The 22,056-nt window shown below is 36.4% G+C and overlaps 1 protein-coding gene across 1 annotated transcript in view; it reads left to right on the top strand.

Annotated features, from left to right (window-relative positions):
* LOC150094629 (double-strand-break repair protein rad21 homolog) overlaps window positions 1–22,056 on the top strand; it is a 342,589-nt gene that overhangs the window by 20,207 nt on the left and 300,326 nt on the right. The window contains exon 2 of the mRNA XM_090411608.1: window positions 10,701–10,872. Coding sequence (XP_090267734.1) covers window positions 10,729–10,872 — 144 coding nt within the window. The 5' untranslated portion in view covers window positions 10,701–10,728. The remainder of the gene's footprint in view (window positions 1–10,700; window positions 10,873–22,056) is intronic.

Below are 22,056 nucleotides of genomic sequence, written 5' to 3'. Positions count from 1 at the left end.
AAAGTGGAGAACACTGGCATGTAGAAGTAACAATGTCTTGATTCCATTGTACAAGACTTTGGTCAAGCCACATGTGGATAATTGTGTACAGATTTGGTCCCAGGTTTAAGTTGGTTTCTGATCTCTGGAAGGAAGAGGGAGAGTGATGATTGAGACATATAAGTTGGTAAGGGATAATTACCAAATTGGCATGGATGAGAATTTTCATAGAATATCTGGAGACAGGAGAACAAGAGGCCCTGGAAGCTGTATAAGGTGAGAGTGAGCAATGTGCTGAGGAGTAGATTTTTTGCATTGAGAGTGGTGGGTGATTAAAATGCATTGCCTGAGAGTGTGGTGATTGCAGGGACAGTGAATGCATTTAAGTCGAAGTACAAGGAGCTGTGCATGTGAGAGACCTCACATGATGAGTCTCTTGACTCCATGGAGGTCTGTTGATTATAATAATAATTTGGCCTAGTTAATTGGCAGTCCCAATTACACGAAGTTGCAGTTGAATTTAAAAATGCTTATGTACATAAGGCAAAATACAAGTTTAGACAAGTTTTTCTTATCATTAGTTGGAAAATTACTGACTTTTTGATAAACATTTGGTGTTAATTAAATAAAATATTTGTCATAAAAATAATTGAATTTATTGCTATTATTATTATCATACCACCATGGAGTCAAGAAACTCTGTGGGAGATCTCACTCTCGCATGCACAGCTCATTATACCTTGACTTAAATAAATTCACTATCTCTCCACTCACTACACTTTCAGGCAGTGCATTCCAGCTATCCACTACTCTCCATGCAAGAAATCTACTCCTCACCCCCCCCCTTCTCACACTCCTTATACAGCTTCTCGGGATGGACTCTTGTTGTTCCCTCATCTCCAGACATTCTACGAAAAATGTAATTAACCTGGTAATTATCGCTCACCAACTTATGTCTCAATCATGTATCCCCCTCTATCCACTAGGCTCTGCAGTTTGCATTCTCTCAATCTTTCCTCATACTCCACATTCCAGAGACCAGAAGCTGACTTAGTCAATCATCTCCAAACTCTCTCAGACAACTCATCATCATTTTAAAAACCAGACAACCAAATCTGTGTACTCTAATCCATATGTGGCTTGATCAAAGTCCTGTATAGTGGAATCATAACATCCTTACTTCTACATGTCAGCGTTCTCTAAGGTTCATATATTTTTGTAAAAAAAATACGGGACACTTTCGGTTTGAATAAACCAACAAAATTTTATTGCTTTTCTTACTTACGAACATCAGCAAAGGGAAAAGAATTTAATTAATTATAGCAATCTTAAAATTGAACTTTAAACAATACTAAATCATTGATTTTTGCCTGTGATATACTTCTCAGATGACTGTATTTTCTCAAGTAAAGAATGATTATGTTTTACCAAGTCATGAAATTCCACACAGTCCTTATTGAAAAACACTTTAACAATGAGCATAGCTTTCACAGTTTCGACAGGTAACGTATTCTTTTCGTTTGTCCATAAGGAGTTCATCCAGGAAAACAGTCTTTCAATACTAGCATTTGTGCCAGGAATGCAGCAGAAGAACTCAACAGTCTTCTTCAAATTTATTAATTCATTTACTCCAACACTGTTGAATAATTCATACCAAATTTCTCCTGTAGATTTTGCTTTAATTTCTTCTTTCTTCTCTATAATTGCCTTTTTCAAGATCATCACCTCATAAAACAGTTCAGTTTCATTGATTTTTGTGTTTGGGCAGACCTCTTCAATAGTTGTTACACTTTTCTGCACACTTTTCCAACTGAGACTGGCTTCTGGATTCTTCAATAAAATCCAAGACAAAGTTTCAAAAGTAAGAGTGTCAGAAGACCATTCTTGGATGTATTCTATACAGGTGTTATAAAATTCATTTTTATAATTACCATAATTCTTCTCAGTAATGAGTCCATCTTCAATTAATGCCTTCAGTAATGCAAAATCATTATCTCGTCTTTGCTGAAGTTTCTCTAAGAGGCTTTCAGTAATGGATTTTGCTTCAGCAAGAGTGACTTTCTCACTTTCAATTGCACAAATTGTTGCATGAAACATTTCAGATTGGCATTCTAGAAATATTAGCTCTGAAACTGGATTACTAAAGAAATTTTTTAGAAGCAGTGGTTGTTTATCAAGTGAAAGAACATATGATTTGAGAATTTTGTACACCTCATTCATCCTTTTGAAAGCAGGGTACAGAGACAAACATCGTGTTTTTGAGTGCCCTAACACTGTCTTGTACTCAGTATTTAAAAAATCACAAAAACTTTTGAGTGTATGCACTCTAACAGTATAGATATAAAAATGTTGATATAATTTTTCAATGACAGCTTGAATGTCCATGGACAATGTATCAGCTACACATTGTATAGCATTATTTATGATATGGTATGAACAACCAACCAACTCCTATCAGTGTACAATTTGATCAAAGTCCTGTACAGTGGAATCATAACATCCTTACTTCTACATGTCAGGGTTCATATATTTTGGAGAAAAAAAATACGAGACACTTTCGGTTTGAATAAACCAACAAAATTTTATTGCTTTTCTTACTTACGAGCATCAGCAAAGGGAAAATAATTTAATTAATTATATTTATTAATGAAAAATTATTTATGAAAAACATTGTTCTTTCCTCTTCTGGAACTTCCTTTTCAATATTCCACTTTGTCACTAGTTGCCAAACATATTCTGTAAGTTGGTCTGCAGTTTCACACGGTAAATCTAAAAACTCTAGAACCATAGTTTTGATGGCCTCTTCTGGTATGAAGTATCGAACTAGAACTGGAACTATTTTCAAAGCACCGTGGTTAGAACTGTCTATCATTATTGACACATAATTAGCTTTCTAATGTTCGTTTCTGAAAACAGTAATTGCATAAGGTGCTAATATACTCACAATTATAGCTTGAGTCTTCTTTTGACCACAAGCGAACTTTTTGTCACATAGTTTCCAGATTATTTTCAACGTGCAGTCCATCAAACTGAAACTCTGGTTGTGCATGCATACATGATATGCAAATGTAGCCTCATCAGCTGCAAGATTTCTTTCCATTTCACCCATTGTTTTTTTAGAAAAATAATCTGACACTTTATACTACTTACACTTGCATTTTCTGCTAATTTGTGTCTCTTCATAGCGATGTGCTGCCTGATGTCTGACTGACTGCCCTGTTGTATGCTGAATATTGCATACAATTACATGGTATAATAAAAGGGTATTCAGTCCTTAGCTTTTTTGTGAGAACACACTTTTTCTTCGGCATTTTAAAGGCATATAAAATAATAAAACTAATTACGTTTCATAATCGATCTGTGTCATATCAAATAAGCCGTGCTTAGTTATTACAACGTCCGCTAGTTGCACTATTCTCACAACATGTCAGTATTGTCAATTGATAAGACAATTTTATAATTGATAACTAATATCAATTTCTTGGCAATTACATGTTTTATGTTTAAGAATGGGAATGTTAAACACAAATCCACAAATTACGGGACAATTCTGCATCCCGAAGAGTTTTATTGGGATGCCAGGACACAAACTCGTAATAAGGGATAATCCCGTAAAATACAGGATGTATATGAACCCTAGTGTTCTCTGACTTGTAGAGGTCTTGCCATAATCCACTGTATTGCTCTCACAATTTTAGCAAGATGTCCATAAAATTTCAAGTATCCACCAGTATCCCCAGATCATTCATCTCCTCCACCTCCTCTAAGATATCAACACTAATCCTATACTCTGCAGTCCATCTTTACTTCCCAAATTTTAAAATCTTACACTTTGCTACATTAAACTGATATTCTCATACACCCGCTCATTTAAACAGTCTATTCAAGTCCTCTTGCAAGGTTACAATACCTGTCCTATTTTTGAAGCCCTGCTGATACCTATCATCTGCAAACAACTGCCTATCACCATTTCAGCCCCTTCCAGTGTCATTTACATACAAATTAAACAATAATGGTAAAAACAACAAACTCCTGGTGCACACCACTAGTGACTTTTCTCTTCTGAGATATCACCTCCCCCCCTCCCCATACACAACCTGCTGATACCTATCAGACAGCTAGTTACAAATCAAATGCACTAATCTCTTATCCAACCCCCAGCCTGCTCCAGTTTAACTATTAGCTTGTCATGGCAGTCTATTGAAAGCCTTAACAAAATCTAAATATACTCCTGTATATGCATTCCCTTGTCCAGTGTATTTTTCATCTTCTTATAATAAGTAAGCTTGCTAAAAGACAATCTTGCATTAGCAAACCCATGCTATCCATTAAAGAGAATTCTGCAACTGTCAACCCATTTCTGAATCCTTGACCACAACTCCTAACAAGCAGATTTGCATATAATTTGAAGCCCTGGTCTTATCACCCCCCCCCCCTATAAAGCAGAACAATTTTGTTCTCTTTCCACTCCTTTGGAATTTGCCAATCTAAGACTCATTAAAAAGGTAAGTTGAAGCTGTTGTTCATTCCCTGGAACATTCCGTCAAGACAAACAGTGACATACCATCAAGTCTCATGGCCTTGTTGACATCAAGTTTACTCAATTCCTCCCCATTCCCATTGCTCTCAAGTTCTGCATTATGTTACAATGACAAGGATGGAATACTTTAATGAACTGATCATTCAACATCTCTACTATATTTTTTAAAAAAAGTCTTTCCTTTGTTGCACAAACCAGTCCTCAGCTACAGATATGACTTCATCATCTGTGGTAAATTTATTCCTATTTTTAAATTTGGGAATAGGAAATAGTTCGATGGGGCCAGGTCTGGTGAATAGGGTGGGTGAGGCAGACATTGAAAGCCCAAGTTGTGTATTGTATGTTGGGTTTCATGAGCAGTGTGAGCAGGTGCATTGTCCTGCAAAAGCAGCATGCCTCTGCTCGGTTTCCCATGGCGTTTTTCCTTCAGTACCTCCTTCAGAGCTGTTGAATAAATTGCTGCTGCTGTGAAAGTTTCACCTTTTTTGAGGTACTTGATAAGAATTACACCATCCATGTCCCAAAAGATAATGGCAAGAACCTTCTCCACTCCATTGACTGTTGTTTGGTCTCTGGGTCATAGTGATGAAGCCATGTTTCATCAACAGTCACAAAAAACGAGCTAAAAAATTTGCACCTGATTTCTCAAAATGCCCCCAAATCCCTTGAGATGATAGCACACATTCTCTCTTTTGGTCAGCATTCAAACATTTGCTGACCCACTTTGCTGAGAGTTTCTACATGTCCAGATGCTGGTGGATAATGGCCCCAACTCTCATTCTCTCGAAAACCTCCAGAATCTTTGCAATGTTTTTGACTGGTATTTGTCTACCATCAAGGATCATGACATGCACTGCATCGATGTTTTCAAGTGTGATTGCTGTGGATGGCCTTCCTGACCTAGGGGGGTATCTGTTGCATTAGGATGTCCAGTTTTAAACTTTGCCATCCATCTGGCAACTGTTGGATATGCTGGAGCACAGTCCCATAAAGTTTCATACAAAGTTTGGTAAATCTCAGTTGCTGACTTTTCTTGCAGCATGAAAAACTTAATGATCGACTACATCTCTGTATCTTCAAATTTCTTCAAAACCTCTGACATGTCTTCTTGTATATCCTAAAAAGAAAAAAAAAATATTACAATTTGATGAAACATGGGGGTTAAAAGATTTTAAGGTATGTTTTTTTTTTGTGAGCTCCCTCCCATCCCTTGTAGATGGAAAGAGTATTTTGGGAAATTAATGAATTAAATAAATAGGGATATGCAAAAGGATGGAAGAGATCTGGTCATGAGGACAATTCCTAACATAACAAGAATTCAAGTGGAGGAAGCACTGAGAAAGATGAAAAATGGGAAGGCATTTAGATCTGATAACATCCCCATAGAAATATGGAAATGTTTAGGTGCATTGGGCATGGCTCTGCTAATGGATGCCTTTAGCAGAATCATTCTGCTAAAGGCGTCCTGCTGGTGGAATGGAGAGTATACTGTTTCCAGAACAAAGGTGATATCCAGTCCTGGAGCAGCTACAGAGGAATTAAACTTATGAGTCACACTATAAAGGTATGAGGAAGGGTGATTGAGAAGAGATTGTGAGACTTGGTGTCCATCAGAAAGAGCAATTTGTGGATGTCTGTGTGGACGATGATGAGGCCAAATGAACTCTTTCACTTCTGTCTGTCCCGGAAGAGTCTGAACAATTCTGTCCAGTTTGGTGTCGCTTGTTGTGATTTGGTTTTCAGGTCCTCTTTTATTTTGTCTGTCTGTCTAATTCTGGGCTCTCCTTTGGATCTTTTACCTTCCATTGTTGTATTCAGGGCTTCTAGATGGTAGTCTTTCTGTTCCCATTCTGGTCACATGGCCACACCATCGCAATCTGCTTTCTTGGATTTTGTCTATTATTGTTATTTCTTGTTTTAGTCGTTTCCTTATGTCTTCGTTTCTTAGTCGATCCAGCAGAGATATGCCAAGTAATCTTCTTAGCCACCCCATTTCAGTAACTAATAATTTTTTCTCTTCAGCCTTTTTGAGATTCCAGCATTCACTTCCATGGAGGAGTTTTGGGAGGACCATTGTTTCATAGATTCTTACTTTTGTTACTTGTTTTTGATGTCTCTTGACTTCCATATTTTATTAAGTCGCCCAAAAGTTTGGGATGCTTGACTGATTTGTCTGTTTATATCTTTTATTATTTCACCATTGTACTCAATAACTCCTCCAAGGAAGGTGAAGTTTTCTACCTGCTTTAGATTCTTACTATCAGTTTCAATTTTCAGATTGGTGTGTCTTTTTCCTATTTGCATAATTTTTGTTTTGTCTATATTTATGTTTAATCCAGATTTTATACACTCCTCCTTTATTTTATCAGAAATTCGCTGTAGATTTTCTTCTGTGCTTGTAAGTAATGCAATGTCATCTGCAAATTTTAAATTTGTCACATTTTTCCCATATACCGGGTGATTATAAAATAACGTCAAGCGTTCAGAGCCCTCTAGTGAGTAATGTATTGGACGAAACACACCAATATTCGGTAGACGTACACAGTGGAACATGGGGATTCGATTTAACGAAAAAAAAAAAATGTACCAAAAGTCGCCAACAGGAAAAATTTTGACGCTGCCAAATTAATTTTAGTAGGTGTGACTAATGAATAACTAAATGGCAAATGAGAGACAGCACAGATCAGTTTAATGACGTCTATTGTTAATTACAAATGAGGTTCAATATGCCCACCATTCTGATGTTCCAGGAACTGCATACGGTGCACGACATTTTCCACAGTGGCTCGTAACATATCGGAATTGGTTTGTCTTACGTGTAACGTTATTCGATCTCTCAAAGTTGGAATATCGGGTACATGTCCTTGATACACAATGCTTTTAAGAAATCCCCACTAAAAGTCACAAGGATTGAGATCAGGCGATCTCGGTGGCCATGGCGTGGGAAATGCACGACTAATGATTCTTCTGTCAGAGAATGTTGTCGCAAAACACGCTGTACCTGAAGTCCAATGTGGGGTGGTGCACAACGCTGCATGAAGATGGTCAAATTGCTTTCTCACCTAGTTTTCTTGACAACAATGGTTAGAATGCATTTCTGCTCTCTTTTTCAGTGTGATAAATGATGTCAAAAGTGGATTTAGAGGATGAGATAATGCAAAATTAAGGCCTCTGCTTAATAAGGATTGTTCTTTGAGAGTTGAGAAATGTTAATCACATGGTGATTGGTGGCTCTTAGTTTGCAGTGTTTGATTCATTCAAATTTTTCTATGAGGCTGGCTTTATTCCTATTGAAAATATGGTTGACTGAATTGTTAGCCAACATTGCATTTGGTTACATTCCAGTATATTCCAAAATATGGGGGTTAGCAGTTTGAAGAATACATTTCTTCCAAAATTTCATTTTGTATCATAAATTACATTATCTTTAATTTTTTTTTTTTTTAAATAGTATACTCATTATGTACATGAATGGATGTGCTGCACTTTCTTTGAAGTAAATTTGTTCTTTCATTCTGTTCTGTTGGAAATTATTTTGCTGTTTTTGTAATGCTTCAGGAATGATAACCATTAGATAAATTACAATTTTTACTTTTCAGTTTACTGGATTTATTGATTAATTATGAATAGTAAAAATGAACATTTTCTCTCGAAATGTTAGATAATGTACAGCATTTTTTGTAAAAGACTTATGGATTATTACCATTTAGATCAGGGGTTCCCAAACTTTTTCATTTGTACCACAACTTGTGGGGGGTTAATGTTTAACCATGGTCATTTGACATCTTAAAGGTTTATGGACATAGAGATGGCAGTTGTCAATTTTCTCTTACTTATATGTTGCATCTGCATTAAGAGAATATTGGCAGTTTATTTTGAGTAGTTATTTGAGTTGATTGGCAACTTCATTGTGTGTTCATTGTTCGTGTTACGGTGATGTTTTATCGGATATTCATTAATGTATAAATAGCATTGAAAATAAATGAATAACTTGGACTGTCGTATTGTCTTATTTTTGTACGTTACATATTATATTTTCTTTCAACTGACTGCATACTACTGAGCATTAGCTCATGTACCATCTGTGGTATGTGCACTGTACTTTGAGAGCCCCCTGATCTAGAGAATAAATATTTTTGTACAGTAATAAATCAGCTATCAGCTAACGCCTTTTTATTCCCATATATGGGAATAGGCGAGGCCATTTAGCCCTATCTAACTTATGGAGACTGAGTGGGCAGTTCAATCTCCACTGGTACCAATCAGAGATAGATGGCCCAAGGCTATCACAAATTAAGCAGTACGCAGCGAAGAGAGATGGCTCAAATGTGCCACCATCTCGTGGTCGCTTACAGTAATAAATTATTATTTTAATTATAAGACTATTACACTTTTTTATATAATCTTTATCAAGTAGCTTTATTTTATCCTTCTACATGTTTTGCCAATCTGTTTCTATTGGCATCCTCAGGGAATACAAACTAGTAAGCTAAAATGAAGGTTACAGACTAGGTTATAACCGATGGTTCTAAATCATACAAAAAATTGGTATTGTGCGTGACAATGTGCGTGTCTCGTTAACGTGATTTATTCGTAATGGCTCATGACGTAATTGTTATGAAAGTTCATTTCTTTGATGTTTAATGATCTGATAAAAGTTTTCCAAATTTCTGGTAAAATTAGACCTTGATTCTTGTTTAGGTTTTCAGTTTTACTGACGACTGTAGCTGCTTCTTTAAAGGTTCTTGAATGGTAGTTATCTTCTATGTATGGCATCAGGCTCTTATCCCACTCAATGTGATGGTTAGTAGAGGCAAAGTGGCATGAAAGGCCTGAAATGTCTTGTCTGTTATTTCTGACATATCCTATGTGTTCTTTCTTTTTCGTTTCAAAGCTTCTAGATGTCTGACCTATGTTGAGTGGGATAACAGCCTGATGCCATACATAGAAGATAACTACCATTCAAGAACCTTTAAAGAAGCAGCTACAGTCGTCCGTAAAACTGAAAACCTAAACAAGAATCAAGGTCTAATTTTACCAGAAATTTGGAAAACTTTTATCAGATCATTAAACATCAAAGAAATGAACTTTCATAACAATTACGTCATGAGCCATTACGTATAAATCACGTTAACGAGACACGCACATTGTCACGCACAATACCAATTTTTTGTATGATTTAGAACCATCGGTTATAACCTAGTCCGTAACCTTCATTTTAGCTTACTAGTTTGTATTCCCCGAGGATGCCAATAGAAACAGATTGGCGAAACATGTAGAAGGATAAAATAAAGCTACTTGATAAAGATTATATAAAAAAGTGTAATAGTCATGAATAATTGTCAAGAAAAAATTCAACATAATATTATTTTAATTGTTTCTGCCTTTTTGTTGAGCTCTTTTTCAGGAGTATATGTACAGTATATACAATCACAAAATAAAAAAAAAAGTGACCATTATACTCACCCATCATTTGTTCTTTTCAGTTCTTCAACTTACCACCTTAAGTTTATTCTCATCCACTGCATTGGAATTTTAAATCCATCAGGGGAATCACTTGACAGTTAAGCCAACAATTTTCAGAGAATGCTAGGATTCAGTATTACTCAGGAATGTGTTCAGGATCTTGACCACTGAAAGCAGGTTCTTCAAACTAATTTAGGATTCTAGATTATTTAATTTATATAGGGTGGGTTAATTATGTTTAAAAACCATTTCTTGTGTGAGTGATTTTTCATTGAGATAATGAAAAATGATCATTCACTCTGTATATGAATTTTTTTTTATTTATTTCATTTTTATTTATTTATCATGTATTCGTACTAGGAGGCAGATCCATCCAGCAGTTAAAGCATTCTTGCAGTTTACTGTTCATGTTGTTATAATCTTGTGTGATTTTGTATACTATGTATATGGTCCTGAAGACAGCCTCAATGTGAGGGTTGAAATGCCCTGAGCATAATAATTTATTACTTTTAATAAATCTTTATTCTCTAGACAGCAGCAATTTAATTTACCATGAATATTGTATGCTGTTTTAAAATAATAGCATTTTAAAATAATAATATTTTAAAATAATATGAAGTTAAATTTACTAAATTTAACAATTGAATCCACAATACCCATTCATAGTAAAAGTTTTGATATGATTGATTTAATTGATAATATATTTATATTTCAGGTATTTGCACTAAAGGAGATACATAATTATGTTCTATGCTCATTTTGTCCTAGCCAAAAAAGGCCCATTAGCAAGAATATGGTTAGCAGCTCATTGGGATAAGAAATTAACAAAAGCACACATTTTTGAAACTAATATTGAAACTAGCGTGGAAGGTATTTTACAACCTAAAGTAAGTTTTTTTTTAATGAAGGTTTATTTTCTTGATCCTGAGAATTAGTAATAATATTTTTGGTTTACAGATCAAGTGTTGATCAATTTTATTAACTTAACCAACTAGTTTTGCCAAACTTTAACTGTTGGTGTCTTCAGGGCACGTACATATAGGCTGAAACAATCTCACAATTATGTGTAACTATAAAACTGACAAGAATAACTGTAAAAAACTGACTAGAATAATTACAAATAAAATAGTATCGAACGTGCTTGAAACATGTATCGCGTGTGCAAGATTAGCTAGCTGTTGCTAAGGAACTTTCTGTAGCTTGTATTAAAGTTCATTTCTTTTGTTTTTAAAGATTTCATTAGGGTTTTCCATATCTTTGGGAGTATTGGGCCTTGATTTCTGTTAAGGTTGACAGTAGAAGGCAACTGTGGCTGCTTCTTTGTTAAGTTTGTTAAAGTTTGGCGAAACTAGTTGGTTAAGTTAATAAAATTGATCAACTCTTGATCTATAAACCAAAAATATTATTACTAAGTTTTTTTTTTCATGTATATGTAATTAATGATGTACGTAAATTATTTTCCCCTTCGGTTTATTTTGCTATTTTACTCATCCTCTAAACATTTTTTTCTCATCTTTTGTTTATTGTGAACTTTATTTATTTATTCATGTGGGGTTCCTCCATTCCTTGACCATCCCTTAGGACTGATTGAGCCCTCCTAGTAAGGGATTAAGTATGTATTTTATGACTGTAGATCTGTGTTATATTCATATATCTCAAATCTGAGCTACTTTATGCTTGACTATTTATAGATATTGGATCAAAGCAGAAAGTCGACAAGTTTTTAATGGCATTTCTGACATAGTAATGATTATTAGAAACACAAAAAATAAAATTATTATTTTCCCCAATGATTCTAAATATTATTATAAATATTTAGGATCATTTGAAGACAATAACGACTTCAGTTTGTGTCTCATCAGAGATTTCTTTCAGATTTTTCATTGTGAGTTTTTGTGTGCTCTTTGCTTATACAGGTTCGGATGCGACTTCTTTGTCGATGTTCAGGATGTCATCTTCAATGAGATTTCTTTGTAATGAGACTGGAAAAGCTCCTCTACATATTTGAATATTCACCTTGAGGCTGAGATTTGTTCCAAGTTATTCTTTTGTTGATGTTTAGTGGGTTCAGATGCAAATTCTTTTTTTGGCGTTTAGTATGTTTTCTTCAATGAGATATCTTCAGAATGAGACTGGACAAGCGCTTCTGTATCTGATGTTTGCCTTAAGGCTGAAATTTGCTCCAAGCCACATTTTTGTTGTTGTTTAGTGAGTTTGAATACTTCAAAATGAAATAATTTGAGGCCAAAACGTTTTCTATTTTACTGTCATTATGTTGGAGGATTAATGGATTTTTTACAACACTCAAAAAGAATTAAAATACAATTTAATACTTCCTATATTTCGTCCTAGTCACTAGGACATCTACGGGGATTACAAAACAATTAATGTAACATGCACACAAAAACTTACAATACTCAGCCCAACCACGTGGGTGACACTAAAGTCCTATCTAGGTGGAGCGCCGTCTAAGGGCAGTAGTAGGTGGCCTGGAATGTAAGGTGGGACCTCTGGTGATGAGTGTTTCCCAAATCTTCAGAAGCTTAATGCAACCGTATTTATTAAGATTTGGTTGGTTTCTGAGAGCTACTGCTGCGTCTAAGAAAAGTCTCTCTTTCTTGAATCTGCTGTGGTGGAGCATGGTGGTTTTCTTCCATGATACTCTGCGGGTGGTGTCCAAAACATGGTCAGCCAAGCCTGAATGGCCATAGTTGTGTTTAACGATGTACGACTTGTGTTCCTCCAGGCAGATGGATGCTGAGCTGCCTGTCTGTCCAAGGTGCGCAAGCTTACAGGAACAGGGTACTTTGTAAACTCCAGGCAGAGAGAGAGGAGGGAGCTGATCTTTCGTAGAACGGATAAGGGTAGCAAGTTTGCGGTAGGGCTTATATGTTGTGTGTAGGTTATACTTTTTTAGTATCTTGGCTATTTTTTCCGAAGTGCCACGGATGTAGGGTATGGTGATGGCATTTTTAAAATCTTGTTGACGAGAGGGACGGGGAATGGGGGAGGAATTGATTATTTTTTTGATTGATTATACGGTTCCACTGGAACAAAGATTGTGGGCTCTCTTGGTAAGAGTTTTAATGATGCCATATTGTTGCGAGGGGTGGTGGTGGGAGAGTTTGTGAATGTATCTGCCTGTGTGTGTGGGTTTTCTGTATACAGTGAAGGCAAGTGTATCATTAGGCAGGCATGTGACTAAGGTGTCTAGGAAGGGTAAATAATTGTTCTTTTCCTTTTCCATAGTAAACTGGATTCTTGGATGTAGGCTATTAAGATGACTGAGGAAGGAGTCTAACATGTCTGGGCCATGAGGCCAAATAGAGAATGTAGATGATGTGTTCTCTATTTGGCCTCATGGCCCAGACATGTTAGACTTCTTCCTCAGTCATCTCAATAGCCTACATCCAAGAATCCAGTTTACTATGGAAAAGGAAAAGAACAATTGTTTACCCTTCCAAGACACCTTAGTCACACGCCTGCCTAATGATACACTTGCCTTCACTGTATACAGAAAACCCACACACACAGGCAGATACATTCACAAACTTTCCCACCACCACCCCTCGCAACAATATGGCATCATTAAAACTCTTACCAAGAGAGCCCACAATCTTTGTGAACCGCCCTCACTACTGAGCTTATCCATATACACAGAACTTTCCTCTCCAATGGCTACAGCGAACACAGTATAATCAATCAAAAAAATAATCAATTCCTCCCCCATTCCCCCGTCCCTCTCGTCAACAAGATTTTAAAAATGCCATCACCATACCCTACATCCGTGGCACTTCGGAAAAAATAGCCAAGATACTAAAAAAGTATAACCTACACACAGTATATAAGCCCTACCGCAAACTTGCTACCCTTATCTGTTCTACGAAAGATCAGCTCCCTCCTCTCTCTCTGCCTGGAGTTTACAAAGTACCCTGTTCCTGTAAGCTTGCGTACTTTGGACAGACAGGCAGCTCAGCATCCATCTGCCTGGAGGAACACAAGTCGTACATCGTTAAACACAACTATGGCCATTCAGGCTTGGCTGACCATGTTTTGGACACCACCCACAGAGTATCATGGAAGAAAACCACCATGCTCCACCACAGCAAATTCAAGAAAGAGAGACTTTTCTTAGAAGCAGCAGCAGCTCTCAGAAACCAACCAAATCTTAATAAATACGGTTGCATTAAGCTTCCGAAGATTTGGGAAACACTCATCACCAGAGGTCCCACCTTACATTCCAGGCCACCTACTACTGCCCTTAGACGGTGCTCCACCTAGATAGGACTTTAGTGTCACCCATGTGGTTGGGCTTAGTATTGTAAGTTTTTGTGTGCATGTTACATTAATTGTTTTGTAATCTCCTTAGATGTCCTAGTAACTAGGACGAAATATAGGAAGTATTAAATTCTATTTTAATTCTTTTTGAGTGTTGTAAAAAATCCATTAATCCTCCAACCTAATGTCCTCACAGCACTTAAGCCTCTACACAAGTATTTTACTGTCAAGGACTCACAGCTCATGTTTTCTCATGATTCACCAGTGTTATATATACCAGTTCTGATGTTATTAGGCTTCAAAAATTATTTTAATGTCAGGTTGCCATTGCCATGAAACATTATTCCAATTTGAGCTCATCTTCATTGTAAAGTTGAATGCTCAATTACTGAGGTTTTGTTTGGGGAAAATGCCACTTTTATGAATCCTGGGGGTTCATAAAGCTTAGAACTTGAATATTTATAAATATTCAAGTTCTAACTAATTAATATTCAAATTATTTAATTAATGAAGTTCTAATTAATATACAAATAGGCAAGCTCTCTTTGCTGAGTTCTTGTTCTAAAGCTGTTGCTTGCATGCTCTACTGTTGGTGTAAAATAATTCATAACCTTATTTTAAAAAATATCACAAGTCACTTACACAACTTTTAGTTGTTACTCGAAAAGTCACTAGAAGTCAAGATTAATTACATTCTTTAATGCTCTTGAGTTCTGGGAATGATAAATAAGCAGCTCATTTTATTATTATTAACATCTGACCTCTGTGGAATCAGAGACTCATCGTGGAAGGTACACACTATTGCACACAATACTCATCCAACCATGCCTTAAAATGATTCAAGATATCTACATTTACAACACACTCAGGCAATGCATTCCACTCATCAACCACTCTCCGTGCAAAGAACTTTCTCCTCACTTTAAATTTGTGCACAATAATCCATATGAGACCTGATCAAGACCTTATACAATGGCATCATAACCTCTTTATTTCTGCATGTCAAGGTCCTTTGATGTGATGTCTTCACAACTTGTGCAATGTGGTCCCTGAATTTCAGGTCCTTGTCCACCATCACTCCTAGATCTCTCATCTTCTCTACTTCTTTTAAAATTTTCTCACCAAGTGTATGCTTGCCATCCCATCATTGTTTACCAAATCTCAAAACCTTACACTTTGCAACATTGAACTGACAGTTCCACTTACCTGTCCAATCTGTTCAAGTCCTCCTGTAAGGCCATCATGTCCACTTGACTCTTCACTGTTCTCCCCAGTTTTGCAGCATCTCCAAACAGCTGCATATCACTAGTTAAACCCATGCCAATATCATTAACATATAAATTGAACAACAATGGTACCAAAACTGACCCTTGTGGTACACCACTAGTGTCCTTCCTCTTTTCCTTTCTTCAGGATACTGCACCCCCAATCAGCCAGTCACTGATCCAACTCAGAAATCTGTTATCCAATCCCAATTGTTTCAAATTATTTAACAGCTTGTCGTGTGGCAGTCTATCAAAAGCTTTTGCAAAATCCAAGTGCACCACTGTATATGCATCTCCTCTGTCGAAGGTATTTGTCAGTGATCTCCCTTTAAAAAAACCCATGCTGATAACTACAGAGAATACTGCTGTTTATCAACTCATTTCTGTATCCTACCTCTCACTGATCTCTCCAGTAGCTTCACCACAACTCCAGATATATAGATCGGCCTATAATTTGAAGCTATAGCCTTATCACCACCTTTATGCAGTGGAATAATTTTATGCTCCTTCCACGCTCTTGGAATTTGTATTCTCCTGAAGGGCAATCTCAACATCACTGGTAGATATGATATTTCATGCCTTATGTCCTGTCAGCTTATGTTCATCATTTATAAATAATACTCCAGAAGAGATCAGTTTTATCAATGTTCCACACTTAGAAAGATGAATAATCTTGGACATTCTTCAAAAATTTCTCATGAATTTGTTAGCTGCAGTGTTGTTGCATTTCATTTTTATCCTTAAAATGTCTAAACCACTCTTAATGTACTATAAATCCAAATGTTCAACTTGGATCTTCATTCAAACTCAGAAAATATGGTATGCACCTTACAATAATTTCTGCCAACATATTATGTTTCTTATGTCTTTCTACAAACAGCTTCAGTAGTTTCTTTTTGAAAATCAGTAAGATTGCCTCCCTTGGGTTAATCGCTTTTATAAAGCCTTGTGCCAGTCCTGCAATCTCACATATTGGTCCTAACAGACGATAATGTCCTTCACAGTTGACCACAGCCACACTGTTGTATCCTTTAGCTTGTTCAGTAATGTGAAGTTTCGTTTTCAAATCCATAAACTTCTTAGGTATGCTAGTTTTGCTTTTGTTTGAAAAAGATTCACTAGCATAACCTTTTCTTTTAACTAGGTAAACTGTTCTCCAATTCGAAAAATTATAATTGAATCACTAAAACTTATTTTAATAATAAAAATTGTTCAGCTGTTCTGAAAGCCTAAAACACGTCTGATCGTCTATGAGAGACACCTCTTGACTATCATGTGCAACATGACAGTCAAATATTTTATTCTATTTTCACAGACGATTTCTCCTAACACATCTGTATCTTTTTCATGTGCAAATAATTTTGCACATGAAAAAGCATTGCTTCTTCAGCCAAACCACTTTTTTGGAGTCTTATGCATGCTTTCAAAGTTAATAATAATACCTTTCATAGTAGACTGTGAGGTTGCACTGAGAGAATACAAAAGCAACATGTTCTCTGTGTATTCCCATAATGCAACATCATGATAGGGTGTTATTTGCAATACATAACCCATAATTTTTTTTTTTTTTTTATTTCTTGTGACTCTTTATGCTTTGCTGCTAACTACACTATATGTCTTGTTATATTGCATGGGATCAGATGAAAATACGAAGATTTGTTCTTTCTTTATTTATAACTGAAAGCAAACACAAATCTCTATACAAGAACAAAAAAGATGGTCAAAATTTGATTTTATCAAAAAATGCATTGAGTGCATGTTTCTGTTTAATATTGATTTTATGGTGTATTTTATCTCATGGGTTCAGTGCGTTACTCTTCTTATTTCTTTTGTTGTTACACTGGGATTAGTATTTATTATGTGAAATTTAGGGAGACAGCTATCCTGTTGGTGTACTTAATATGCTTTAATTAAAACAAACAAGATGCAGGTGTGCAAGCTGCATAATAGTTGACTGTAGTATGCTACATAATTCCTAGTCTGGTCAATCCTTGATTTTGTCTTGACCTCTAGTGAGAGAAAAAGAAAAGATAAAAAGCATAAAACTAATTAACCAACTAAATAAATAAATACAACGTATGTAAATGGAACTGCAGCAAAAGATATTGGTTAAGGCTTAATTCTCTACAGACCTGCTATTTTTAAGCTGTTTTTGGTCTAAAGGCTAATGATTGAGTATGGGTCTATATTTCTGTCCTTTCCTGTTTCTGTATCCAAACAAGCACTAAATTTACTTTAATTTAAAATAAACTAACACGATGTTTCCACCTTAAGTTTATCACCAGGAAGTCTTGGCTTTTGGGAATTGCTGGAGTTCTACAGTTCTGTTTTTTTATCTTTTTAACAGATGTTGCATGGGTTGCAGATAGGCATTCTTGGAACTTTTAGACCATCATTGTTGTGTTTAGGATAATGGGTTAACATCTCACAGGCTTTTGAATTTTTCTTTGTACCAGGTTTTGGTATGATATAAGGACTAGGTATGCCTTTCCATCAATTCTGTGGTATGTTTTGAGTGCGTGCTGTAAGGCCTGGTTTTTCATATTTAAGGAATTTGATGTGTTGTTTACGTTCTTCTTTTCATATTAGAGTATAGATCTGGTTTGCCTATCCAGTGTAAAAGTTGCAGGTGGATCGGATTTGGTATACTCCTGGGTAAACAAGGAGAGGGAAAAGGGGAGTCCTTAGAGGAGCTGATTAACCTTTTTAAATATCGCAGATGGTTTAAATATAGCCTTCATGTTGTAGGTTTGTAGTATTTTCTCTATTCTTAGATATTTTCCTACTTAAAGGCTATGACTTTGGCATCGTTATAATTTTTAATTAGTAAGTCAGTTTCTGTTCCATTTGAGGTTACAGCATTAAAACAGTTTTTTAGCAGGCTGGTGCCAGATAGTGCATGGGATTGAACTTGATGGTAAAGAATCTGTTGGAGGCCTCCTGATCAGCTGGTGAATAATTCTGTTGCTATTTACCTTGCCAAGTCATGCCTGGAGGGAAAGCGGGTCAATGGTATGCAGGAGGCACTGTCCGACTTGGACTAGAGTCTGGGCACTCCCTTTGTGTGAGTTATGTACACAAGCCCCTCACTCAGGCTGCATGCTTCTACTCTTTGTTTTCTACATCAACCACCCTACACATGAAAGTCAGCCTTAAAAATACTACAGTTTTGACTGCAGATACAAAAAAATCTCCCATACAAAATAATTTTTTTTTTAATATGAAAAATATAACAAAGAACATTGGAACAAATAATAAAAATGTGCCCCAACCCACCCGAAATAACATCAAAAACTCTTTATAATAAGAAACATTTCCATATTCATTTCACCAGCATTCAAGGCATTAATGCAAACATTCATGACATACATCACCACTTACAGGCATCAAAACCTGGTCTCTTTTTCCTAACAGAACCTCAGTTGGCATATTCCATGACCATAGTCCACCTCAACTATCTCAGCTACATCCTACATGATGTATTTTGCTAAAAAGAGTGGAACATGTGCATTTGTGGAATCTGATATCCCCTTGTCAAAGGCTATCCAACTTAGAATCCCTCATTTTCAATCCGCTCTGGCTTAACATTTCCTTACCTCACTTTACAGCCTTCATTTGCTGTCTTTACTGCTCTTCTATGCCTGCTGCCCTTTTTGAGTGGTGGAGTCAGTTTGTGTTATGGACTTGAATGTCCATAATACAAACTGACTCCACTACTCCAATTTCACAGATAAAGCTGGTAGGAAAGCTGAATCATTTGCTATCAGTCATGACCTAACACAAATAGTCAATTTACCAATATCAGACAATCCTCATCATTCTACCAATGTTCTTGACCTTTTCTTAACCAACTCTCCCTTCAAATATACTATCAACTCTCCCCTCGGCAACTCTGACCATAATCTCATTCAAGTCTCCTTCTCTACAGTTCATCCTCCACCCAGCCAACTCAGCCCCCCCCCACCTTATGGTACTATAATTGTGAAAACTGAGATGCCCTCCAGAATTTTTATGCTGCTTTTCCATGGTCTGATTACTGCTTCTGCTCTCATGATCCAAATACGTGCACTGAACTAGTAACCAAAATAATCTTCACTGGAATGAGAGCCTTTATTCTCCACTCCACTGCAAACCTACAACCTGTATCCAAGCACTGGTTCTCAAAAAAATGTACCTCTGCCATCCATGATAAAAATACAGCTTATGTTCAATGGCTTAAGTTAAAAACTCCAGCTTTTCATTCAGCTTACACAACAGCAAGAAACGCATAAAAAAGTTAGCAATGATTTCAAAGCAGATTTCGTAAGAATTAAATGCAATAAACTCACCTCCTGCTCAACTGGCAGTCAAAACTTCTGGTCCCTTGCTACTAAGGCTGTTTGGGCACAACTGCTGTCCTTCAATGTTGCCACTTCTCTTGCATCTTGTCCAAGAAAAAGGCAGACCTTTTGGCATCATTTTTTTTTCTTCAACTCCTGCCTGAATGACCAAAGCAAATCGCCTTCCATACTTCCACAAACTGTGCAGTGTATGCCTCCTCCGAACTTTCGGCAAAAGGACTTCAGAAAAACTCTCATTAATCTTGATACTAACAAGGCTCCTTGTCCAGATGGTATTCCTCCAGTTGTGCTCCAGAATTGATGCCCCATCCTGTATTGTCTATATAAACTTTTATATTCTACTGACATCTACCTAACAGCATGGAAAAAAGCCTACATCCAGTCTATACCTAAAAAGGGAGACAAAAGTCAGCTATCTAACTATTGTCCCATTGCTGTCACCTTTGTACTTTCAACAGTGATAGAAAAAGTTATCTACAATCAGCTTCTTTGTTATCTAGAGACTCATCAGTTAATTAGCGATCACTAATATGTATTCGACTATCCTTGTTCTACAGCTGAACTCCTAGCCAATCTCACCTACCTTTGGACTCAAAGCCATGGAAAGATTTGAAGAAACTCATGTTATCACTCTTGATATTTCTAAGGCATTTGATCTTGTCTGGCACTAAGGCTTCCTCTTATCAGTGCTCTCACCCACACGCTTCCCCCTTTACATCAATGATTTACTTTTTATAACTTCAAATTCTATTCACAATTACACCATGAATGAATTGATGGCAAAGCTGTGAATTCCTCTTCATCATTTGATAAACCATGTGGTAGCCTAGATGCCTCAAGATCTTCCATAACTAGTGACTTGAACAATGATCTCCTTAACATCCTGAAATGGGGTAAAGACAACTTAGTAAATTGCCCAAAAAATTCGAGCCTGCCTTATTACCCACAAGAAAAATCCTACCTCATCCCCTCTCATATTTGTTAATGTTTCAGTTTTCTTTCAAGATCAACTTTCTCTCCTTGGGTTGACTCACATCCAGTTTATCCTGGAAATATACTCACATACCCTCCTTAGCCTCTAAAAAGCTTGGTGTTATTTTCTTCTAAACATTACTTCTCTTCCTCTCAGTTCCTAACACACTATAAGTCTCAGACCATCCAACCATCCAACTTGGAGGCGGAGCACCCAAGACCTCTCTAAGAATTCTTGATGATATACAGAAGAGGGCAATCCACTTAATAGATGATCCTTCCCTCACAGACTTCCTTCAGTCACTTTATTGTAGGAGCTTTGTTTCAGCTCTGTGCCTTTTCTATAGGTACTTTCATGGACATTACTCATTTAAATTGGCTGATACCATTCCTCCGCTTTCTTCCAGAAGAACTAAGGCAGCCACTGGCCAACACCCATATGCTGTCCAGCTTTGAACACACCAAACTAACTTCTCATCAGCCTCTTTCATTCCATCCATGTCTTTGGAACAATCTCTTCCATACTGTTTTTCCCCACTGAGTAGAACTTCCTACTTTTTAAGAAACATATCATATACTTTTTATTTTACACACTTATATTTCTCCTTAATCACTTGCCCACACATGGTACTATGGTGTTATAGGGATCAACATAAAAAAAAAAAAAAAATGCACTTGTGTTCTTGTAAAGAATTCTGTTGATTGTTTTCCTGCTGTACCCATTATTTACATAAGTTTTGCTTATTATTTGGAATTCAATTTTTAAAGCCTAATCATCAAAGTAATTAAAATTTTATTTTTGATGGTGCTAATGGCACCTAGTTGTTGTTGTGTCAGATGGTGGTATGAGTCTTTATATATATTATGCAGTGTGTGTATAGGTAGGTTGATGGTAGATAATGAAGGAAAGACAGCCTTAAGGAAGGCATGTGATTACTGTATCCAAAAAAGAAGAGTGTTATGGTTTTCAATTTTTATATTGAATGGAACATATCTGTGTTGTCCAGGTGGCTTAGGAAGTGTTTAAAATTTGGCTGCTGTTGGGCCAAATAGCAAATATATTGTCAATATATCTGTTTTAAACGTTTGGATTTCAGTGTCACTGAATGTATGGTATATTGTATGTTGTTCAAAGTGTTACATGTAAAATTAGCTAAAGTGGGAGAAAGTGTTGAGCCCATAAATGTACCTTCCTTTTCTAGATAGAAGTTATTTT

Source organism: Typopeltis vanoorti, chromosome 21 (assembly GCF_054136105.1).
Source record: "Typopeltis vanoorti isolate ZY-2024b chromosome 21, IOZ_Tvanoo_1.0, whole genome shotgun sequence".
Taxonomy (NCBI): domain Eukaryota; kingdom Metazoa; phylum Arthropoda; class Arachnida; order Uropygi; family Thelyphonidae; genus Typopeltis; species Typopeltis vanoorti.
The sequence above is the reverse complement of the archived record's forward strand: the minus strand, read 5'-3'. Positions and strand labels throughout refer to the sequence as shown.